At 66.7% G+C, this 19,477-nt stretch overlaps 1 protein-coding gene and 1 long non-coding RNA gene across 18 annotated transcripts; one reads left to right on the forward strand and one right to left on the reverse strand.

Moving 5' to 3' along the window:
* Positions 1–2,128: 2,128 nt before the first annotated feature.
* Positions 2,129–19,473, reverse strand: PDLIM7 (PDZ and LIM domain 7). 17 transcript variants are annotated; one of them, XM_035338708.1, is made up of 28 exons: positions 19,419–19,473; positions 17,923–18,029; positions 14,685–14,836; positions 14,329–14,359; positions 12,675–12,691; positions 11,849–11,994; positions 11,543–11,579; positions 10,877–10,915; positions 10,606–10,751; positions 10,340–10,376; positions 9,744–9,782; positions 9,462–9,616; positions 9,209–9,245; positions 8,547–8,585; positions 8,277–8,431; positions 8,065–8,092; positions 7,479–7,517; positions 7,196–7,350; positions 6,913–6,949; positions 6,230–6,274; positions 5,981–6,135; positions 5,735–5,768; positions 4,768–4,826; positions 4,425–4,659; positions 4,155–4,335; positions 3,849–3,969; positions 3,284–3,399; positions 2,129–3,012 (listed from the first exon to the last, which is right to left on the reverse strand). In XM_035338708.1, exons 2-28 carry the CDS (start codon positions 18,025–18,027, stop codon positions 2,926–2,928), a joined length of 2,427 nt encoding a protein of 808 aa, XP_035194599.1. In that variant the 5' UTR covers positions 18,028–18,029; positions 19,419–19,473; the 3' UTR covers positions 2,129–2,925. The 17 variants fall into 17 exon arrangements, 16 of the variants coding, with proteins under 16 accessions (XP_035194599.1, XP_035194602.1, XP_035194603.1 ...); XM_035338711.1 differs by lacking the exons at positions 10,606–10,751; positions 10,877–10,915; positions 11,543–11,579; positions 19,419–19,473; XM_035338712.1 differs by lacking the exons at positions 10,340–10,376; positions 10,606–10,751; positions 10,877–10,915; positions 19,419–19,473.
* Positions 8,997–11,519, forward strand: LOC118173824. The gene is made up of 4 exons (XR_004754408.1): positions 8,997–9,109; positions 9,287–9,289; positions 9,630–9,635; positions 11,452–11,519. It is a non-coding gene; the product is annotated as an uncharacterized LOC118173824 (long non-coding RNA).
* Positions 19,474–19,477: the final 4 nt, after the last annotated feature.

A 19,477-nucleotide genomic window follows, 5' to 3' on the forward strand; every position in this document is an offset into this window, starting at 1 on the left:
CCTGCACCCCGACGGGACCCCCCCCGCCATCAGCGTCCCTCCATCCCGCACCCCCACGCCCCCTGCTTTGCCCTCCGAGCCCCCCAGCTGTGCCCCCAGCCTTTGTGGGGTCCCCTGTGCCATGGGGTCCCCTTTGGTGCCAGCCTGCCCCTCCGTCCCTGCCCATCCCAGCTGCTGCCCCCCTGCCCCCTAACCGCCCCAGACCCCCATAGCCCCGTCTCCACCAGGATTTGCCCCTCGTGCAGCCCCCCAAACCGCTTCCAGCCGACCCCAGGCATGGCCCTGCGGGGCCAGAGTGTGCCCAGCTCCAGCTCCATCTGCTCCCAGCCAGGTGGGCAGCCCCGCACCATGGACACCAGCGTCACCCTGCCCGTGTCCCCACACCCCAGGCACAAAACAGGCCAGCAGCCGTGTCAAAGGGACATCCACACCACGGTGACAAAGCCAGGGGAGGCGATCCCTGCAGCCCAGGGCACCGTGCCCTTGAGAGCCACCCAGCCTTGAGCCCCCCATGCACAGTGGGACAAGGACGGGGTGGCTGCCCCCTGCCCACGCCCTCCTTGCAGCGGCGTTTCCGAGCCAGGCTGAAGCCGGAGCCGCCCTTGGAGGCTCAGAGGGCTCGGGAGCAGCTGTCGAGCAGCTGCCGGTGCGGGGGCCGGGGGTTGTGGCAGGCGCCCTGTGAGCGGCCCAGCTGCCTTTGGGGGTGGCGGAGGTGGGAGCCCGCGCTGGGACCCGCGGAGCCCGGCACCGCGAGGCTTTGTTCTCGGAGCAGCGCGGCTGCAGCCCCTCCCCAGGCTCCACCTCCGCAGCCCACCCGAGACCCTCCTTCCGCCGCCTGAGCTCCTCGCATGGTGCGCACAGCCGCTCTCGGCAAAGCACGGCAGCACTTCGGCTCCCGGAGGCCATCAGTAGGGACCAGAGGCAACAAACGGGGCACCAAGTGTTGGATGCAGCAGAGCCCCGCTGGGTGCAGGCCACCGGCGCACGGAGAGGTTTCGCTGTGACCTCTGCCACCCCGTCCCCACCAGCCCAGAGCAGGCTGGGGCTGCCCTTGCCCCGCTCCGAGGCCGGTGCCCCGTGGCTCGGCTGGCACAACCCGTTCCCAGGATGTGCCACCCCAGCGACTGGGGCACCGTCACGCCCGGCTGCCTGCCCCTTCCCTGCCGTCTGCTCGGTTTTGTGTCCCTGCTGTGGCTGTGCCACCTTCTCCCCACTTCCCCTGACCTTGGCTTCGCAGCCAGGATTGACGCGCAGGCTTCGCCACGGCCGTGCTTTTTCTGTCCCTGCCAGGCTGGCTGTTCTGCCCCTTCTCACCCACCCAGCTCAGCGGTGTCGCCGTCCCCGTTCGCTTCACACCACCCACGATCCCCCTCAGCCTGGGACAGGACCCAACTCAACCTCCCAGTAAGTCCCAGTTATTCCACCTCCTCCCTGCCGGTCTCTGACGGGCTTTGCATCTCTCCGGAGACCGGGGGCCCCGCACCTCGGCCTGGCTCCGGGTGGGGTTTGGTTCCCGCAGCCAGATCCTGCCCCCGGCAGAACGTTCCAGCAGATTAGCAAGACACTTTTCCTTACGATTGCTCATCACGTTAAGAGCTGCAATTATTAATGACCGCTACGGCTGCCAGAGCGGAGCAGTGGGAGCAGCTCTTCCCCACGCCCACTGCCCCCGAGCCTGTTCCAGCCGGCGCTGCCGGCGCTGCCTCGCGCCCGTCCTCTGGGACAGCAGCTGTACTTAACGCGCGGCCGCGTGGCTGCGTGGCGCCGAAGCACGCCCAGCACCACGGCGCTCCTGCCAATGACTCCTTGTCCCCTGCGCGGCCTCCAGGCTGCGGTGACGATGCCGGTAAGCGGGGACGCCGCTGTGCTGTCCGACCCCAATAACCCCTCGCTCAGCCCAGCCCCAGCTTTGCCTCCTGGATTAATTACTGCCTCCGTTAGCCTCTGCCTGCTAAAAGCAGGCGGGGAGACCCAGGGGCAGAGGAGGAGAAACCCGAGGCGAAGCTTTTCACTGCGAGCTGAGTCAGGCCCCGGGGCAAGGCTCCAGGCAGAGCGGGGCGAGGGCTGCGCGCCACCTTCCCGGCCCCACCGCCCCTCGCTCAGTGAAACCACAGGCCCCAAGACAGCGGGCACTTGCAGAGAAGTGTTTATTAAAGGCACTAAAAGCACCGTGGCTACATCAGACGCAGCCCAAACAAAGAGTGGGGGTTTGGGAGAGGCATTTTACAGTGCTGGGACAGCGGCGGCACACGCTCTTTGGTAGGAAGCTGTTTCCGAGCCTTGCAGGGAGCCAGAGGCCGGCACGGGGCCCTGCACCCCGGCACGGCTGGGCAGGGGGTGCTGCCCCCCGCCAACCCCAGGGGAGCAGCGGGGAGCTGGGTGCAGGGACACAAGGCACAGAGCTCCCCGGCCCGTAGCCACAGGAAGGCACCGCCGCGGTGTGCAACGCAGTGGGCAGTGGGGTCACAGCAGGCAGGGGGAGAAGAGCCGGTTCTCCAGCCCCACGCGCTGAGCACAAAGCAGGGAAGGTGAAGGAGCTCGGCAGGGGCTGGGGCTGGTCCTCGCCTGCTCAGGGATGCGCTAGGAGTGGCTCTGCCCTGAGGAGCATCCAGGCAAGGAAGCAGCCCCACTGCAGCCAGGCACCCACCCCTGACTCCAGCCCCGACTCTGAGCGGCTCAGGGGCAGCAGAGCCACGTGGCATCCCCTTCCCCGGGCTCCTAGGTCAGCCGGGGGGGCACAGAAGAAGCCACCCAGCAAGAAGGGGCTCTGAGGCCGGCGCTGCCTCTGCTGGAGCCCAGCCAGGAAAGAGGCAGGAGTGAGGGGAAGGGGTGAGGTCCCAGCCTGGCTCCCTGGGGCAGGGGAAGGGGTGGGAGAGGAGCATGCAGGGCCAGGGGCATGCGTGGGCACAGCCGGGCTCCCGCGCCTCACACGTGGGAGAAAGCGTGGCTCTTGCACAGCGGCTTGTCCTTCTTGGAGTAGAACGTCTTCCCTTCCAGGTTGGTCTGGCAGATCTGGGGAGGAGAGCGCAGGCAGTCAGCGGGGTCCCCGGGGTCCCCTCCCACGCTCAGCCCCAGCTGCCCTCCCACTCAGCACTGGCCTCGTGCAGGCGCCAAGGAGCAGCAGGCTCAGAGGCACCAGCACAGAGCAAGGTGGGGAAAAACTCGCGGGCCCAGGGCCCCCGTGCTGTGGGCAGATCCCCCCCACGTGGCGCATGACCACAGAGTCATGCTGGCCTCCAGCCAGCATCCGGGGAGAGAAGGAAGAGACAGACGTGTGGCTCACCGCACAGACGAAGCAAGTGTCGTGCCAGCTGAACCCCAGCGCCTCCAGGAACCGGTCCCCAGCATCGATCTTGAAGTCGCAGCCGCGGCACTTGGTGCCAAACATCTTCTCGTAGTCTGCGAGCAGAGGCAGAGCCCGGGTCAGCGTTCCCCCAGCCTGCGACCCCTCGGGTCCCCGTGCAGCAGGACACAGCCTAGGGACATCTCACTTCCAGCCCAGGACAGGGACAAAGCTCGAAGTGGTGGCTCCGAGGCACCAAGCACCCAGGGCAGGGTGTCCCCGGCCGCCACCATGCTGCAGGGAGGAGGTGAACCTCAGCTCCCAGGATGCAGCACTCACTTTGATGTGCATCCTCCGTCATCGCCGTGGCAACCCGCCAGTGATGGCACCACCCAGCAGCCGGGGAGGACGGGGACAGAGGGCTCGGGGGACACCCAGCCTTCCCCGGGGCTCGGGGAGAGCCCCGCAGCGCAGGGAAGCTCACCCTGGGCTCCTGCCACGAGGTGCCGAGCCCTGGTGGTGGCCGGTGCCCCGGGGTGACACGTGGGGTCCCTCTGGGTCCTACCTCTCTCACAGTAGGGCTGTCCCTCCTCCATGTAGAAGGCACGGTTGCGGATGGGAGTTTTGCAGGCTGCGCAGGTGAAGCACTGCACGTGCCAGGTCATCTTCAGCGCGTGCATCACCTCCTGGAGAGACGCTGTCAGCTGGGCGCAGGGCCACCACCCGCTGTGGCAGACCCCCACCCAGGACTGAAAGGGACGGGAGGTCCCTGGGGCAAAGGTCCAGCAGGAGGGGAAGGGACAGAGCTGGGAACACGTAGGTGAGCGGGGAGCATGGACAGGAGGCATGGGGTGGGCTGAGGGACACTCACCCCGGTGATCTTCTTCTTGCACTTGGCGCAGCTGGGCGCGTAGCGCGTGTCATAGCACTTGGGGCAGAAGATAGAGCCCTTCTCCTCGAAGAAACCACCCTCATCCAGCACCTTCCTGCACTGGCAGCAGGTGAACTCCTCGGGGTGGTAGTAATGTCCCAGTGCCACCAGGTAGCGTCCCCTGCGGCGGGACAGAGCCACGTCAGCCCCGCCAGGGCCTGGCACGTGCCCAGGAGGGCGGCAGGATGGTGGCGGGTGGCCAGGGCTCACCTGATGACCTTGTTGCACTTGAAGCAGAGCGGCGTGCGGCCGAGGCCTTCGGGTGCCTGCTGGGCTGCCTGCACGATGGAGCTGCGGTTCTGCATGGGGGTCGGCGTGGCCGGCTGGCTGTGCTTGCTCAGCACTGTGCTCGTCTTGTCCGGGGCGTAGCGCTCGGCGAACGACGGGTCCACAGCCCAGGGTGGGCGGCTGGCAGGGCCAGGGGTGGCAGCGGGGGTCCTGGGGGCTGCACACACACACAAGCCTCCTGGACGGTGCTCCCAAACCCCCGGCACCAGCCCTACCTCTGCCCCCATTCCTCTTGCCCCGAACCCACAGGGAACGTTTCACTCACCCAGTCCCAGCTCTGTTTTCATCGCTGCTCCCGGGGACGGGTCCAGCACGGAGACCTGGCTACAGAACCAGCAGTTAATCCAGCCTGCCACGCTCACCCCCGTGGCACGGGCTGGCTGCCCGGCGGGCCTGTGCATGCAAGGGACCCCCACCCCGCAGCCAGGAGCTGGCCGAGCCCCCTTGCCCAGCCGGTAGCGGGTTTGGTGCTGGGGGATGCAGCACCCCCGCGTCTGTGGCACCCAGCAGGGTGGGAGCATCGAGCTGCCGGGGTGCCGTGCCCCAGTTGTCGGGTGCTGTAGGGTGGCAGGGACCTGTAGGATCGCACACACCACTGCAGCCCAGTGGCCAGGTACCCCCAGCCTCACGCACAGCACCCTACAGCTGGCCTGGTGTGGGGAGCCCCGGGGCCAGCTCCAGCAGAGGCAGGGAAAGGCAGGGCCAGGCTGGTCCCGGGTGGCAGCGCCTGTGACCCCCACGGCATGCTGCCAGCACCGGGCTTGTGAGAAGCCAGGGCAAGCGAGGTCCAGAGGGGCAAGGACAGTGACAGAGAGCCGGCAGCTCTGTGCCTCTCCAGGGCAAACAGAAAAAGGAGCAGGCTATAAGAATAGAATTTAGTTGCTACAGAGCGAACCAGGCAGATCTGGAAACAGCACTCAAACACCAAGGCAGGAGGGAAGGTGAAGTACAAAGCCAGAAGTGCTGCCAACAGGTCTCCTCCAGCGCCTGCAGCTTCCTTGCCTCCAGACATGGCCTGACCCTGACGAACCCTCACTCTGAACATCCAAACGCTGCCCAGCACCTCCCAGCACCCACAGCAAGGTTTCCAGTGCCACCACTCTCCTATTTAACGCAGCAGCACAAGGGGCTGCGGTGCAGCTCGACCTCCTCAGCTCAGTGAAAGCAGTGCCCAGCGTCCTGCCCGGGACATGCAGCCCACCTCGTGCTGCGCCCTGCTGCCCACCCCTTACCTGGGCTTCCTAACAAACACATCATCATCTTCCACTGCACGCGGCGGGGAGAGAGGAGGAGACAGTCAGTCGGCGGCAGCCACAGCCCCACACGGCACGACGGAACGGAACTGGGCACCCCCTCCCTGCTGCCCCCAACAGCCCACTTCCACACGCAGGGCCACCACGGGGCCACCACAGCCAGACCACGACACTCGGCCCCACAGCCACCACTGGCTCCGGGCACCAGGCCCCGCAGGAACTTACGGCCGTCTGTGCCCGTCAGCCGGGCCAGTTTGCGGAAGGAGCGGGACTGGGAGGTGCCGGTGCGGGGCTGCCAGTCCTCAGCGTCCTCAAACAGCCGCAACTTGCCCGGGTCACACGCGGGAGTCTCGGGGGGATCCTCAGGCTCCACGGGCTGCCTGCGAGTGGCAGGGGCAGGTGCTCAGCTGGCACCATCCTGCTCCTGCCCAACCAGCAGCACGGGGCAGTACTACCCAAGGGCCCGGCACTCACCACTGCTCCTCTGTGCCATAGAACGACACGCGGGGTCCACTGTGGCTTCGAGAAAATGGCGGCACAACAGTAAGTACCTGGCATGCCGCACGGAGCATTCCCCATGACTTAAGCCAAGCCGCACAGTGACACCAGCAGCGCTAGGCCCAGTCCAACCTCCCTGCAGCCCCACACTGGTATCACTGCCTTGTGACAAGGTCCCGGTGCTGTCCTGCACGTCCCGATGCCCACAGCCAGGCTCTGCCAGTGCCACCAGACCCCACCGACCCGCTGTGTCCTGGATGCAGTGGGTGCAGCTCAGCCTCCCCAGTGCCAGCAGTGCCCTGGGTCCTGCCGGGGACACACGCATGGGGACACCCAGCACCAGGACACCTCAGGTGGGAACAGCCCACTATCAGGACACCTGGATGGGAACAGCCCAGCCTGGCAGCGTGGTGCCCGGGCAGGACCCCCCTGACAGGACGGGCACAGCAGTGGCCAAGTGCCGGCGGTGCCCATCGCAGATGAGAGCACAGAGCGGGTGCTGCAGCACAGTGACCACCTCGGCTCTGCAGACACTGAAAGGACAGTGATGAGCACGGAGGTGGCAGGACAGAAGACAGTGGGAAGGTGAATGGGCCAGGGCTGAGCCCCAGCACCGTGGGCCCCATGGCTCGTGCTGTGCCCCGCAGCCCACCCCTTACCTGGGCTTTCTAACAAGTTCCTCATTGTGATCCTCCACTGAGGGCAGCCAGGGATAAAGGAATAGACAAAGTCAGTCGGGGACAGCCGTAGCCCCATACAGCATGACAGAACAGAACTGGGCACCCCCTTCCTGCTGCCCCCAAACAGCCCCGCAGCACCACCACATGGCCCTGCACAGCCCATGCCACACGCAGGGACAGCACGGGGCCACCACAGCCAGACCATGACACTCGGCCCCACAGCCACCACTGGCTCCGGGCACCAGGCCCCGCAGGAACTTACGGCCGTCTGTGCCCGTCAGCCGGGCCAGTTTGCGGAAGGAGCGGGACTGGGAGGTGCCGGTGCGGGGCTGCCAGTCCTCAGCATCCTCAATCAGCCGCAACTTGCCCGGGTCACAAGCGGGGGTCTCAGGGGGCTCCACAGGCTGCTGGGGCTGCCTGCGAGTGGCCGGGGCAGGTGCTCAGCTGGCACCATCCTGCTCCTGCCCCTGCCCAGCAGGCAACACGGGGCAGAGCTGCCCAAAGGGCCCAGCACACACCAACCCTTGGCACAGCCCGGCACTCACCGCTGCTCCACTGTGCTACAGAAGGACCCACGGGAATCCCTGTGGCGTGGAGAAAATGGTGGCACAATGGTAAATGATTGGCACGTGGCACGGAGCATTCCCCTGGCCTATCCCCAACCCCACAGCGATGCCAGCTGCCCTTGCACCCGTGCTGCCTCCCAGCTTGGGTACCCAGTGGTCACAATGCCGAGGCAGGAGGGATCACAGAAATGGGAAGACACAAGAGGTGCCACCAGTGTGAGTGGACAGACCTGCCCCAGCTCTGCAGGGCATGGCCTCCCCCAGCTCCTGCTCCATTTCGGACATGGCCAAAGCCCCACGGAGCAGCCAGCAGTGCTCAGCAGATCAGCCTGGCCCCTGCAGCCCCACAGGAATCTCATGGGCTCTTGTGACAGGAATCCCAGCACTGCCCAGCACCTCCCAGCACCCACAGCAAGGTTTCCAGTGCCACCACTCTCCTATTTAACACAGCAGCACAAGGGGCTGCGGTGCCACTCAACCTCCACAGTTCAGTGCCATCGGTGCCCAGCGTCCTGCCCGGGACATGCAGCCCACCTCGTGCTGCACCCCGCTGCCCACCCCTTACCTGGGCTTCCTATCAAAGACATCTTCCACTGCGTGCGGTGGGGAGAGAGGAGGAGACAGAGTCAGTCGGCGGCAGTCATGGCCCCACACGGCACAATGGAACAAAACCAGGCACCCCCTCCCTGCTGCCCCTGAACAGCCCCACCACAGGGCCCACGCCACACACAGGACCACCACGGCCAGACCCTGACACTCAGCCCCACAGGAACTTACGGCCGTCTGTGCCCGTCAGCCGGGCCAGTTTGCGGAAGGAGCGGGACTGGGAGGTGCCAGTGCGGGGCTGCCAGTCCACAGCGTCCTCAAACAGCCGCAACTTGCCCGGGTCACACGCGGGAGTCTCGGGGGGATCCTCAGGCTCCACGGGCTGCCTGCGAGTGGCAGGGGCTCAGCTGGCACCAACCTGCCCCTGCCCAGACAGCGTCACGGGGCAGCGCTGCCCAAAGGCCCAGCACACACCGACCCTTGGCACAGCCCGGCACTCACCACTGCTCCTCTGTGCCATAGAACGACCCGCGGGAATCCCTGCGGCGTTGAGAAAATGGCGGCACAACGGTAAATGCTTGGCTTGTGACGTGGAGCATTCCCCATGACTTAACCCAAGCCGCACAGTGACACCAGCAGCGCTAGGCCCAGTCCAACCTCCCTGCAGCCCCACACCGGTATCACTGCCTTGTGACAAGGTCCCGGTGCTGTCCTGCACGTCCCGATGCCCACAGCCAGGCTCTGCCAGTGCCACCAGACCCCACCGACCCGCTGTGTCCTGGATGCAGTGGGTGCAGCTCAGCCTCCCCAGTGCCAGCAGTGCCCTGGGTCCTGCCGGGGACACACGCATCGGGACACCCAGCACCAGGACACCTGGACGGGAACAGCCCAGCCTGGCAGCGTGGTGCCTGGGCAGGACCCCCCTGACAGGACGGGCACAGCAGTGGCCGAAGTGCTGGCGGTGCCCATCGCAGGGGAGAGCACAGAGCGGGTGCTGCAGCGCAGTGACCACCTCGGCTCTGCAGACACTGAAAGGACAGAGAGGGGCAGGGAGCAAGGAGGTGGTGGGACAGGAGAGGACACAGTGGGAATGCAAATGGACTGGGGGCTGAGCCAGCCGCATGGCCAGGAGCTCATGCTGCACCCCACTGCCCACCCCTTACCTGGGCTTCCTAACAAGTTCCTCATTGTGATCCTCCACTGAGGGCAGCCAGAGAGAAAGGAGGAGACAGAGTCAGTAGGCAGTAGCCAGGGCCCCACACAGCATGACAGAACAGAACTGGGCACCCCCTTCCTGCTGCCCCTGAACCAGCCCATGCCACACACAGGGACAGCACGGGGCCACCACAGCCAGACCCTGGCACTCGGCCCCAAACCCAGGGCTGGCTCCGGGCACCAGGCCCCGCAGGAACTTACGGCCGTCTGTGCCCGTCAGCCGGGCCAGTTTGCGGAAGGAGCGGGACTGGGAGGTGCCGGTGCGGGGCTGCCAGTCCTCAGCATCCTCGATCAGCCGCAACTTGCCCGGGTCACAAGCGGGGGTCTCGGGGGGCTCCACAGGCTCCATGGGCTGCCTGCGAGTGGCAGGGGCAGGTGCTCAGCTGGCACCATCCTATTCCTTCCCCTGCCCAGCAGGCAGCACAGGGCAGAGCTGCTCAAAGGCCCAGCACACACCAACCCTTGGCACAGCCCGGCACTCACCGCTGTTCCACTGTGCCATAGAACGACCCGCGGGAATCCCTGCGGTGGCAAGGAAATGGTGGCACAATGGTAAATGTTTGGCATGCAGCACTGAGCATTTCCCTGGCTCATCCCCAGCCCACCAAAGATGCTGGTAGCACTTGTCCCAAAACAGTCACGAGGAACCTCCTGTTGCCTGAGGTCCCGGTGCTGCCTCGTACCTCCCTACACCCACAGCCAGTGCCCCCAGGCCCCACCGACCCCCTGTGTCCTGGATGCAGTGCGTGCAGCTCAGCTTCCCCAGTGCCAGCAGTGCCCTGGGTCCTGCCGGGGACACACGCATGGGGACACCCAGCACCAGGACCCCTCAGGTGGGAACAGCCCACTATCAGGACACCTGGATGGGGACAGCCCACCCTCGCAGCGCAATGCTAAGACAGGACACTCATGACAGGACGGGTACAACAGTGGCTGAGTACCAGCAGTACCCATCATGGGCAGGGAGCAAGGAGGTGTCAGGACAGTGGGAGGGAGAATGGGCTGGGGACTGAGCCCCGACACCCTGGGCCACATGGCCAGGAAGGAGCTCATGCTGCACCCCACTGCCCACCCCTTACCTGGGCTTTCTAACAAGCTCCTCATCGTGATCCTCCACTGAGGGCAGCCAGAGAGAAAGAAGGAGACAGAGTCAGTTGGCAGCAGCCATGGCCCCGCACGGCATGATGCAACATAACCAGGCACCCCCTCCCTGCTGCCCCTGAACCAGCCCCGCAGCACCACCACGTGCCCACACAGGGCCACCACGGGGCCACCACAGCCAGACCATGACACTCGGCCCCACAGCCACCACTGGCTCCGGGCACCAGGCCCCGCAGGAACTTACGGCCGTCTGTGCCCGTCAGCCGGGCCAGTTTGCGGAAGGAGCGGGACTGGGAGGTGCCGGTGCGGGGCTGCCAGTCCTCAGCATCCTCGATCAGCCGCAACTTGCCCGGGTCACGCGTGGGGGTCCCAGGGGAATGCAGGGGCTGGCTGCGAGTGACAGGGGCAGGGACTCAGCTGGCACTGACATGCCCCTGCTTCTGACAGCCAGAGGCATGGGGCAGTGCTGACAGGGGCCGGGCATACATCAACGCCCGGCACAGCCCGGCACTCACCACTCCTCCTCGGTACCCCAGAATGACACACGAGGACCCCTGCGGCGGTGAGAAAATGACGGCACAACGGTAAATCGCTGGCACGTGGCCGAGCATTCCCAAAGGCTTGTCCACAGCCCCATGGTGACGCCAGCAGCACTCTCTCAATTCCAGCTCCCCCACAGCCCCTCATCACGATCACAGGATTTCGTGCCCAAGGTCCAGACAATGCTCAGCACCTCCCTACACCTGCAGCCAGGCTCTGCCAGTGCCACCAGACCCCACCGACCCGCTGTGTCCTGGATGCAGTGGGTGCAGCTCAGCCTCCCCAGTGCCAGCAGTGCCCTGGGTCCTGCCAGGGACACACGCATCGGGACACCCAGCACCAGGACACCTGGACGGGAACAGCCCAGCCTGGCAGCGTGGTGCCCGGGCAGGACCCCCCTGACAGGACGGGCACAGCAGTGGCCAAGTGCCGGCGGTGCCCATCGCAGGGGAGAGCACAGAGCGGGTGCTGCAGCGCAGTGACCACCTCGGCTCTGCAGACACTGAAAGGACAGAGAGGGGCAGGGAGCCAGGAGGTGGTGGGACAGGAGAGGACACAGTGGGAGGGAAAAGGGGCTAGGGGACTAGCCCCGGCACTGCAGGCCCCAGGGCTCGTACTGCACCCCACTGCCCACCCCTTACCTGGGCTTCCTAACAAGCTCCTCGTCTTGATCCTCCACTGAGGGCAGCCAGAGAGAAAGGAGGAGACAGAGTCAGTCGGCGGCAGCCAGGGCCCCACACAGCGTGACGGAACAGAACCTGGCACCCCCTTCCTGCTGCCCCCAAACAGCCCCATGGCACCACCACGTGCCCACGCAGGGCCCACGCCACACGCAGGGACACCACAGGCACATCACGGCCACAAACCGATGTCACCTCACCCCACATCCAGGGCCTGTTCTGGGCACCCCGGGCAGCCGGCAAGCACCAGGGCCCGCAGGGACTTACGGCTGTCTGTGCCCGTCAGCTGGGCCAGTTTGAGGAAGGAGCGGGACTGGGTGTTGGTGTTGCGGGGCTGCCAGTCCTCAGAGTCCTCGATCAGATGCAACTTGCTGGGGTCATATATAGGGGTAGTGGGGTGCTGCGGCGGCTGCCTGCGAGTGACAGGGGCGGGCGTTCAGCTGGCACCGTCCTGTCCCTGCCCAGCCGGCGGCATGGGGCAGCGCTGCCCATGTCCCATCCCCACCGCTGCTCCACAGACCCATGGGGATCCCCACAGCATCACCACCTCCCCGAGGCCACCCCATACCTCTGCAGGCTCACAACAGCAGCACAACAGCAAGTATTTGACACACCAAATACCAAATACGCACGTCCTCCCCACCCCTTACTTATCGTCCGCATAGGAAGGGCCCAGTAAGGACGTCTTCTAGGCACTCATTTTCCATCTCTGCAGTTTGAGGCTGGCCCTAAAGGCCAGGAGGAGAGAGGACAGGGCAAGAGAAAGCCAAGATCAAAATCACACACAGGGAAGCACTACGGGAGCCTGGCAAACACCTGTGGTGCTATGGGCAGGGTGCACAGCGCAGCTTTCCACATGCTGGAGAGAAAAACAACCAGGTGCGAGGACATCCCAGTGCCCTCACAGCCAGCACCTCTAAGGACAGCTCGATGTCAGGAGAGACCCACGTGGCCCAAGTAGAGTGTGCTGCCAGCACGGCGACACCGAGCCAGCAGGCTAACCCTGCCCCAGGTGTACGGGGCACCAGCAGGGGACTAACAGGGCAAGAGGCATGCAGGAAGGCTAGAGAGAGCAGGCAAAAGGCTTACTGACTTGTCAAGGCTCTGCACCTGTAGGGGAGAGGGAAAGAGAAAGGGAGGAGAGAAAGAAAGAGAAGGAAGGTGAAATTAGACCCAGAGCACCCAAGAAGTTTCCAGAGCTCACCTACAGCCTGCACCACTCCCCCTGCCACCTACGTCCAGCTCGCCCGGGGCTGGGAGCACGCTGGGCTGCAGGGACATTGCCAACAGAGCAGTCTGTGCCACCCTCGGCCCCCCAAACCAGGCCTGGGTGCCGCGGGCAGCCAAGGCCACGTCCCCCCATCACCCAGCTCCAGGGTGCCGTGGCTGCTGTGGCCAGGACAGGCAGGGAGCAGCAGCTGGCCAGGCACACGGCAGCGCTGTGCAGGGCTTCCCTTTGCCAGCCCGTCCCCGCAGTCCCGTAGAATACCCTGGGCTGCCGATAGCATCCATGGCAGCCACAGCCTTCCTGCCCCTCGGTGCAGGGCTGTCGCAGACACCAGTGAGCGTGCTATAAGGCTGCACCCCGCAGGGCTCCCCAAAGGCCAGCGGAGGAGGACACGTCCCCGAGCGAGGAGCAGGCGTGAGTGTCCCCACACGTTATGGTCCTGTTACACAGCCTCAGCACCAGACGTCGGGGGAGCCGGCACAGGCACCGTCACCCGCTCCCACCCACGGGTGCCTGGCATGCAAGGCGCAGCGGGGCCGGGCAGCGGGCTCCCCTGTGTTCTGGGGGAGCTGGATGGACAGCAACATACCCATTGTGCTGGGGGGTGCAGGCGGGCGCCAGGGGCACGTACGTCACGGGTTTCGTCACCAGCCCGGGCCGTGGGTTCGGAGGCGAGCCGGCCCCAAAGGGCCGAGCTGTTTTGTTGAGGGCGGTGCTGGGAGCGAAGTTATATTTCGGGGGCTCAGAGCAGGGGAGTGAGTCCTGAGCGAGACAAAACACACAGACACGGGCTCACACGTCAAGCAGCATGCAAGGGGCAGCCCTGGGCCAGGCAGCGCAGCGGGCAGCCACGTGGAAAAGCTGGGCTTGTCCTCGCCTGCAGGCCCTCGTAGCCACACACACCCGGGCACGTGAACATGGACAGCACGTGAGCTTCAGGCACCGGGCTCTGCCAGCCAGGTCCCCTCTCCGCAGGGCATCCAGCCCAAGGACACAAGGCTGCACACCCGTCCCGAGGGTTGCTGCAGGATTAGTAAGTGCCCCGCACACTCGCTGCTGCCCCGCGGCAGGGCCGGGCATGCACACGCGCTGCTCGCAACCATCCCGCGGCACAAAGCGGAAGGCATGCAGGTGGCTTCTGTCCAGCAGCCGCTGGCCCTGGCTCTGCCTCCCTGTGCAGCAGCTGGAGGGAGGGAGTTCTGTGCCAGGGAGCTCCAGCACCAGCAAACGTGGGGCCCAAAGGCCGTGCTGCTGCTGCCTGGACCCTCCGCACCCCTGCCTGCAACCAGGACCAGCGGTGGCAGCTGGGGACTGGGCACCTGCAGGGCAGGTCCTGCTCCCCCTGATCTCTTGTGTCCCTAGGGCTCAGAGCTGCTGTACCAGCCCTCCAGACACACCCTGGTCCCCAAGAAGCCTTTGGGCCCCAGGAGCAAAGTCCGCTCCTCCGGATAAGCTCGGAGACTTCCCCACCCCCAGCTCAGAGCCGAGCTGCTGCAGGCAGCGACGCAGCAACACCTACCTTCTGCGGCTTCCCCAGGTGGTTCTGGGCTCTGCAAGAGAGGAGACAGTGAGGCAGGAGCTGCACGGGGCCAGCATCCATCCCCCCGCGGACAGGACCGATGGGGTGCTGACACCTAAGGGAGCCACGGCCAGCCAGCACTGCCTCACGGGCAGAGGTGAGGGCTTGGAGCTGGGGTTGCTGCAGCGGGGTCGAGCCCCACGCAGCCAAGCAGAGCCCTTGAACCCAAACAGGGCTGCAGGAGCTGCCTGACACTGCCCTGGGGCAGCAGGGCCAGAGGGGGCAACGGGCAGAGGGCCCCAGCTTGGCTCTGGCCACACCAGCACCCCGTATTTGTGGGCCCCGCGAGCCCCTACCTGCTCAGCGTGAGGCAGAGCCTGTCCCCGCAGGCACGGATCCTGTTCTGGGCCTCGATGTGCGTCATGGCGCTGGTGCTCTCCCCGTCGATGTACAGCACCCAGTCGCCCACTCCCACGCCAGCCTGGGCCGCCTTCCCGCCCGGAGTCAGCTGCAGGACAGAGAGCGTCAGGGGGAGCTGGCCAGCCCGGCGGAGGGATGATCTTGTCCCCATGAGAGCCAGCGACAAGGTCAGCCAGGCTCTGCCCAGCCAGGCACAGGACACCACAGGACACCCCTCACAGCTCGTCCCGTTTTAGGACAGCCTCTCCGCCCCGCAGCACGGTGCTGCAGCAGTGCGGGGCCAGAGCAGCACCGGGCCTGACACAGGGACCCCAGAACCACCCCACGCTCCCCAGTTCTTTAGCCCAGAGCAGCCTCTCCCTCGCTGCAGCAGCCAAGCACTAACTCCAGACGCTGCCCTGAGGCACAGCACAGCTGGGGGCTGTGCCAGCACCCCAGGACAGCGCCGTCCCCATCCCCACAGGGAGCTCCATGGAGACCCCGGCCTTTCCAGGCGATGCCCGTCGGCAGAGGCCGCGCTGGCTCTGCCTCGCTCCCTGAAGTATCAGGGCTGGAAGCGAGCAGGGTGAGTCAGGGCCCGTCACGCAGCCCACGTCTCACCCCTTGGGGCCGCAAACCACAGGCGCTCTCCCAGCCTTGAGCTGGGGAACACGGGGTGGGGGGGGACAGACCCTGCATCCCCCAGCTGGGCTGCGCTCCTGGGCCCTTCGGACCCCTCACCCAGCTCAGCTACGGGGCTGGGATTGCCCCCCCCCGGCCCTAAACACCCTCTGCTCCTGCCGGGGATGCGCAGCCAAGGGGCAAGCAGGGAGCAGGCCCCAGCGCCGCTGCAGGCAGCTCCCAGGCACTGACAGACAGACAGACAGTCAGACAGACGTGGGCAGGCTGCAGCCATTCCTGCTCCTCCAGCGCGGAAGAACTCAAGGCGCTTGGATTTGGACCAAGTATTTCCTCAAGCCCTGTTCGACATGAACATAAAAGGAGCGAGCCAGATTCCCAGCGTTGTCAGAGGGCTGGAAAATCCCTGCCGCCGAGCATCGGGGCCCTCCTCGCCCATGCGCAGAGCCCGGCACGTCCTGGGCGCAGCGCTCCCTGCCCCAGGTACTTCGACCCCCCTGCGCCAGGCCGAATCCTGCCCCCGGTGCCAGACACGGCACGGCTCCACCTGCACCTCACCGCTGTTCCCAGAGGGACGCGGGCATCCCCTGCGGTATTTGGGACAAGAGGATGCTCCCGGCCAGCTCCTGGCCACTCCTGCAAGCCCCGGCTTGCTGCCCTCGGGGCTGGGAAGGAGCGTGGCTGCGTGGGTTTGGAGGCAGGAGCTGGGAGAGGTTTTCGCACGGCTGCCCGGGGAGGGGGAGCGCGGCAGGCTGTGTCCTGGCACGCCCAGCCCACGCCAGCACCGCCACGCCAGGAAGCCCCTCCTGCAGATGCCAGCTCAGGGCTCAGGCTCGGCCAGGAGCCGCTCTGGCCTTCCCGTTTCCTGCCCCCTGTGCTAAACCTCCTGCCCTGGTTTCCTTCCTCCCCTCTCCGCCCAGCCAGGCCTTTGTTCCCCACACCTCTGGGTGCCACCGGGCAGCCTCCCTGCAGGGCTCCGCATCTCGCCAGCAAGGTGAGCTGGGCACAAGGAGCATCCCTCTCACCCGCAGCACCCATGTCTCTCCTCTTCCCTGCTGGCAAGCTCCAGGATGCGCCATGCAGCGCCCACTGACGCCCCTACCTCAGCTCTGCCACCTTGGGGACACCTTGCAGCCGAGGCATCGGGACCCCACAGAGCCACCAGCGTGCCCCAGGCGGCGCCTTCAGGGCTGGGAGCAGCTCCGGGGTGCAGAGCAGTGCAGAGGGTCACACCGCCCCATCAGACAGCACCCATCACCCTGCCACACAGCCCAGCACGGCCACAGGGCCCCCGCAAAGCTGGCTGCATCCCCTGGGAATGTCCTCGTTGCTCCTCACCCCGCCACTGCCCAGCCCCAGGCTCCTCAGGAGCCGCTTGCAGCCCCAGCGCCTCCGCCCCGGGCCCCACGCACCGCTCTGCCCTGCCCTGCGCTTCCCGAGCCCCTGCAGCGGGGCTGGCCTGCGCGCACACTGCCTCTTGCTTCACAAGGCCCCTGCCCTAGGCCCTCGGAGGCTCCTCCGTCTGATCAGACCCTTTGTTAAGCGCTGGCTCGCAGCCAAGAGAAACATTTTTTAGAGAATAAACTCGCCGAAGCCGTCTCTGTGCTCGGCGAGGATCGGCTGGCCCCAGGGCAGCGGTGCCGGCGATTGCAGCCTTGCATGGTGCCCCCCCCGGTGGGAGCTGTGTGCGGGGCGCTGCGGACACCCCCACCTCGGGGACGGGCACCCAGCGCCAAGGCTGGTGCCGGGGGCAGGCCCCCACGCTGCGCCCGGTGCCGCCGGCGTGGCCGTCCTCGGAGAAGCAGCCTCCCGTGCCAGCTGCCCGAGCGTCAGCAGCACGGGCGGTGCAGGCGCATTCCGAGGCTTATAAGGCAATTTTGTGGCCGGAGCTGCTGCTAGCACCCGTGGGCCAGGCCACCCAGGGACAGGGACCCACACGCACCCGGGGGCCAGACCCGGCCTTGGTGAGCATCACGCCGGGGGAAGCTCGCACCGGGTGCCCCAGGCAGGAGCAGCAGGCAGCACAACAGCTCGTGTGTTTGCACTCAGGAAATGGGCTGGTTTTGTGGATGGGACGTGTCCCGTGCCAGCAGGACTGCAGCCTCGAGCAGACGGAGTGAGTGCCCTGCACAAGCCGGGCCCCAGGTCAGTGAGCCCGGTGTCACGGTGCAGATCGGAGCCGGTCCGTGGCTCAGACACATCGAGAGCGGCCGCCCTCCCCCTGTGCGGGGCTCGCTCCGGAAGAGGCCTCCCCTGCCTCCCCCAGCAGCCAGGATGACTCTGCAGAGGCTGAGCAGCGTTGCATAGCGTTGCTGCGGTTCCCTGCCCGGAACACCCCCAGCACACACACACACACCCCCTGCCAGAGCAGAGCTGATAAGGCGGCTCCGAGGAGGCTAAGCAGAGCCAGGCAGGGCCGGGCACAGCGCTCCCGGGGCCCCAGCTCGCCCGCATCCCCCATACGGCTCTGCCTCTGCTGCCTGGGTGCTGCGGCTATGGCCTCCAACCCGCAGAGACAGAGGAGAACAGGCCGCAGAGGCACTTGGCTTCTCTTACCCTAGAGATGGAGAGTGGCATGCTGAAATCCTTCCCTCCCTGCAGCCTGAACCCCCAGGGCGCCGGCCCGTTGAGCATCACCTTGTAGGACTCCATGTCGCCCATCTCTGCAAGGGAAGAGGGTGTGAGCCCGACGGTGCGCGACATGGGAACGGCGTGGGGAGAGCAGCCGAGGAGGGGGCCCGGCAGGACGGGGCAGGAGGAGACAGGTCACGTTTCCAGCAGCAGCTCCACCCCGACCATCCCACACTGTGGTTACCGACGCACCCCAAATCCATCAGCATCTCCGACAGCAGCGCCAGAGCCGAGGGGCCCAGGCGAACGCTGACGGGCACCAGGAAGCCAGATGGGCTCTGCCCTCCCTCTCCCAAACCTGGGACGGGTTCTCCCTCACAGCACCCCAGAACCACCCCAGCACCCCCAGGGCTGTTTCAGACCGCGGAGAGGCAGCAGCTGGCAGGGCCAGGAACCAGAAGCCTTTTCGCCGGGTGGATGAGCAGCAGCAGCAGGGGAGCTGTGTGATGCCCCGCGAGGCGGCTGGCAGCACTGGTGCTCCGGCAGCTGGCTGAGCAGCCGCTACCTGGGAGTGAGCCCATCGCCGCACGCAGCACTGGGGCTTTGGGCCGGGAATCCCAGCGCATCCCTGCCCGCCAGCACCGTGCTGACAGCTGTCAGCCTGCCAAGCCACGGGGCACTCGGGCCAGCCCCGGTCGCACCTCGCTTCGGAAGAGCCGCGATGCCCTTTCCGAGCCCTGAACGCAGGGAACGGGACCGGGTCGGGCTGGGCTCTGGCTGCCTCTCCCCACGCCTCGCCCAGGGCTGCGGGCTGGGGGCCGGGGGCCGTCGTGTCCCGGCTCCCCCCGGGCCTAACCCGGGCTATATAAGGCGTGTAAGCTGACACCCGGCGGCTCCCTCTCGCCGAGGCTGGGTGCAGGCTGCGTGTCAGACATTCCCCGGGTCAGACATTCCCCGGCCCGCAGCAGCCGCGCAGACCCCAGCGAGGCGCTGCCTTCACCGGGGCGGGGAGGGGACGAGGTGGGGTCCCCAGCAGCACCGGGGGGGGGGGGGTTTCTAGCAGCCCCAGGCTAGAAAGCAGCCCCAGGGTCTGGTGGGGCTGGGGGAGCCGCGAGCCCCCCACCCTCTGTTTGCACACCCTGCTAGAGGATGAGCAAAGCCACATCCCATGGGGTCACCCGCATCCCGGGCACCTGCTGCTGGGGGGGGCTGCGGGGCTGAGCCTCCCCCCCACCCATGGGGACCCACCGTGTCCCCCCGGGACCCCCCCCGCCCCACGGGGACCCCCCTCGGCACCACCAGGACCCCCTCCGCCCACCGGGACCCCCCGCTCCCTTCCGCAGCCCCCCGACCCCATGCTGGGAGCCTTACCCTGCCCCTCCCGGCCCCCCCCCCCACACCCGCTTTCACCCACCCCCAGACCCTCAGCCCCCTAACCGTGCTCCCACCCCCGCTGGAAGCAGCAGCCCCCCCGCACTCACCGCGGCCGGGCCGGCCCCCGGGGGGGGGGAGCGGGGCCGCAGGGCTGTGGCCGCAGCGG

Source organism: Oxyura jamaicensis, chromosome 13 (genome assembly GCF_011077185.1).
Source record: "Oxyura jamaicensis isolate SHBP4307 breed ruddy duck chromosome 13, BPBGC_Ojam_1.0, whole genome shotgun sequence".
NCBI classification, from domain to species: Eukaryota; Metazoa; Chordata; class Aves; order Anseriformes; family Anatidae; genus Oxyura; species Oxyura jamaicensis.

Coding starts and splice junctions, on each gene's coding strand:
- PDLIM7 (XM_035338708.1), bottom strand. CDS start 18,027: ATGGGCGACATGGAGTCCTACAAGGTGATGCTCAACGGGCCGGCGCCC. Junction 8,093..8,276: donor GCTGACGGGCACAGACGGCC/GTAAGTTCCTGT, acceptor CACCGCACGCAG/TGGAAGATGTCTTTGATAGG. Junction 6,136..6,229: donor TATGGCACAGAGGAGCAGTG/GTGAGTGCCGGG, acceptor TGCCACTCGCAG/GCAGCCCGTGGAGCCTGAGG.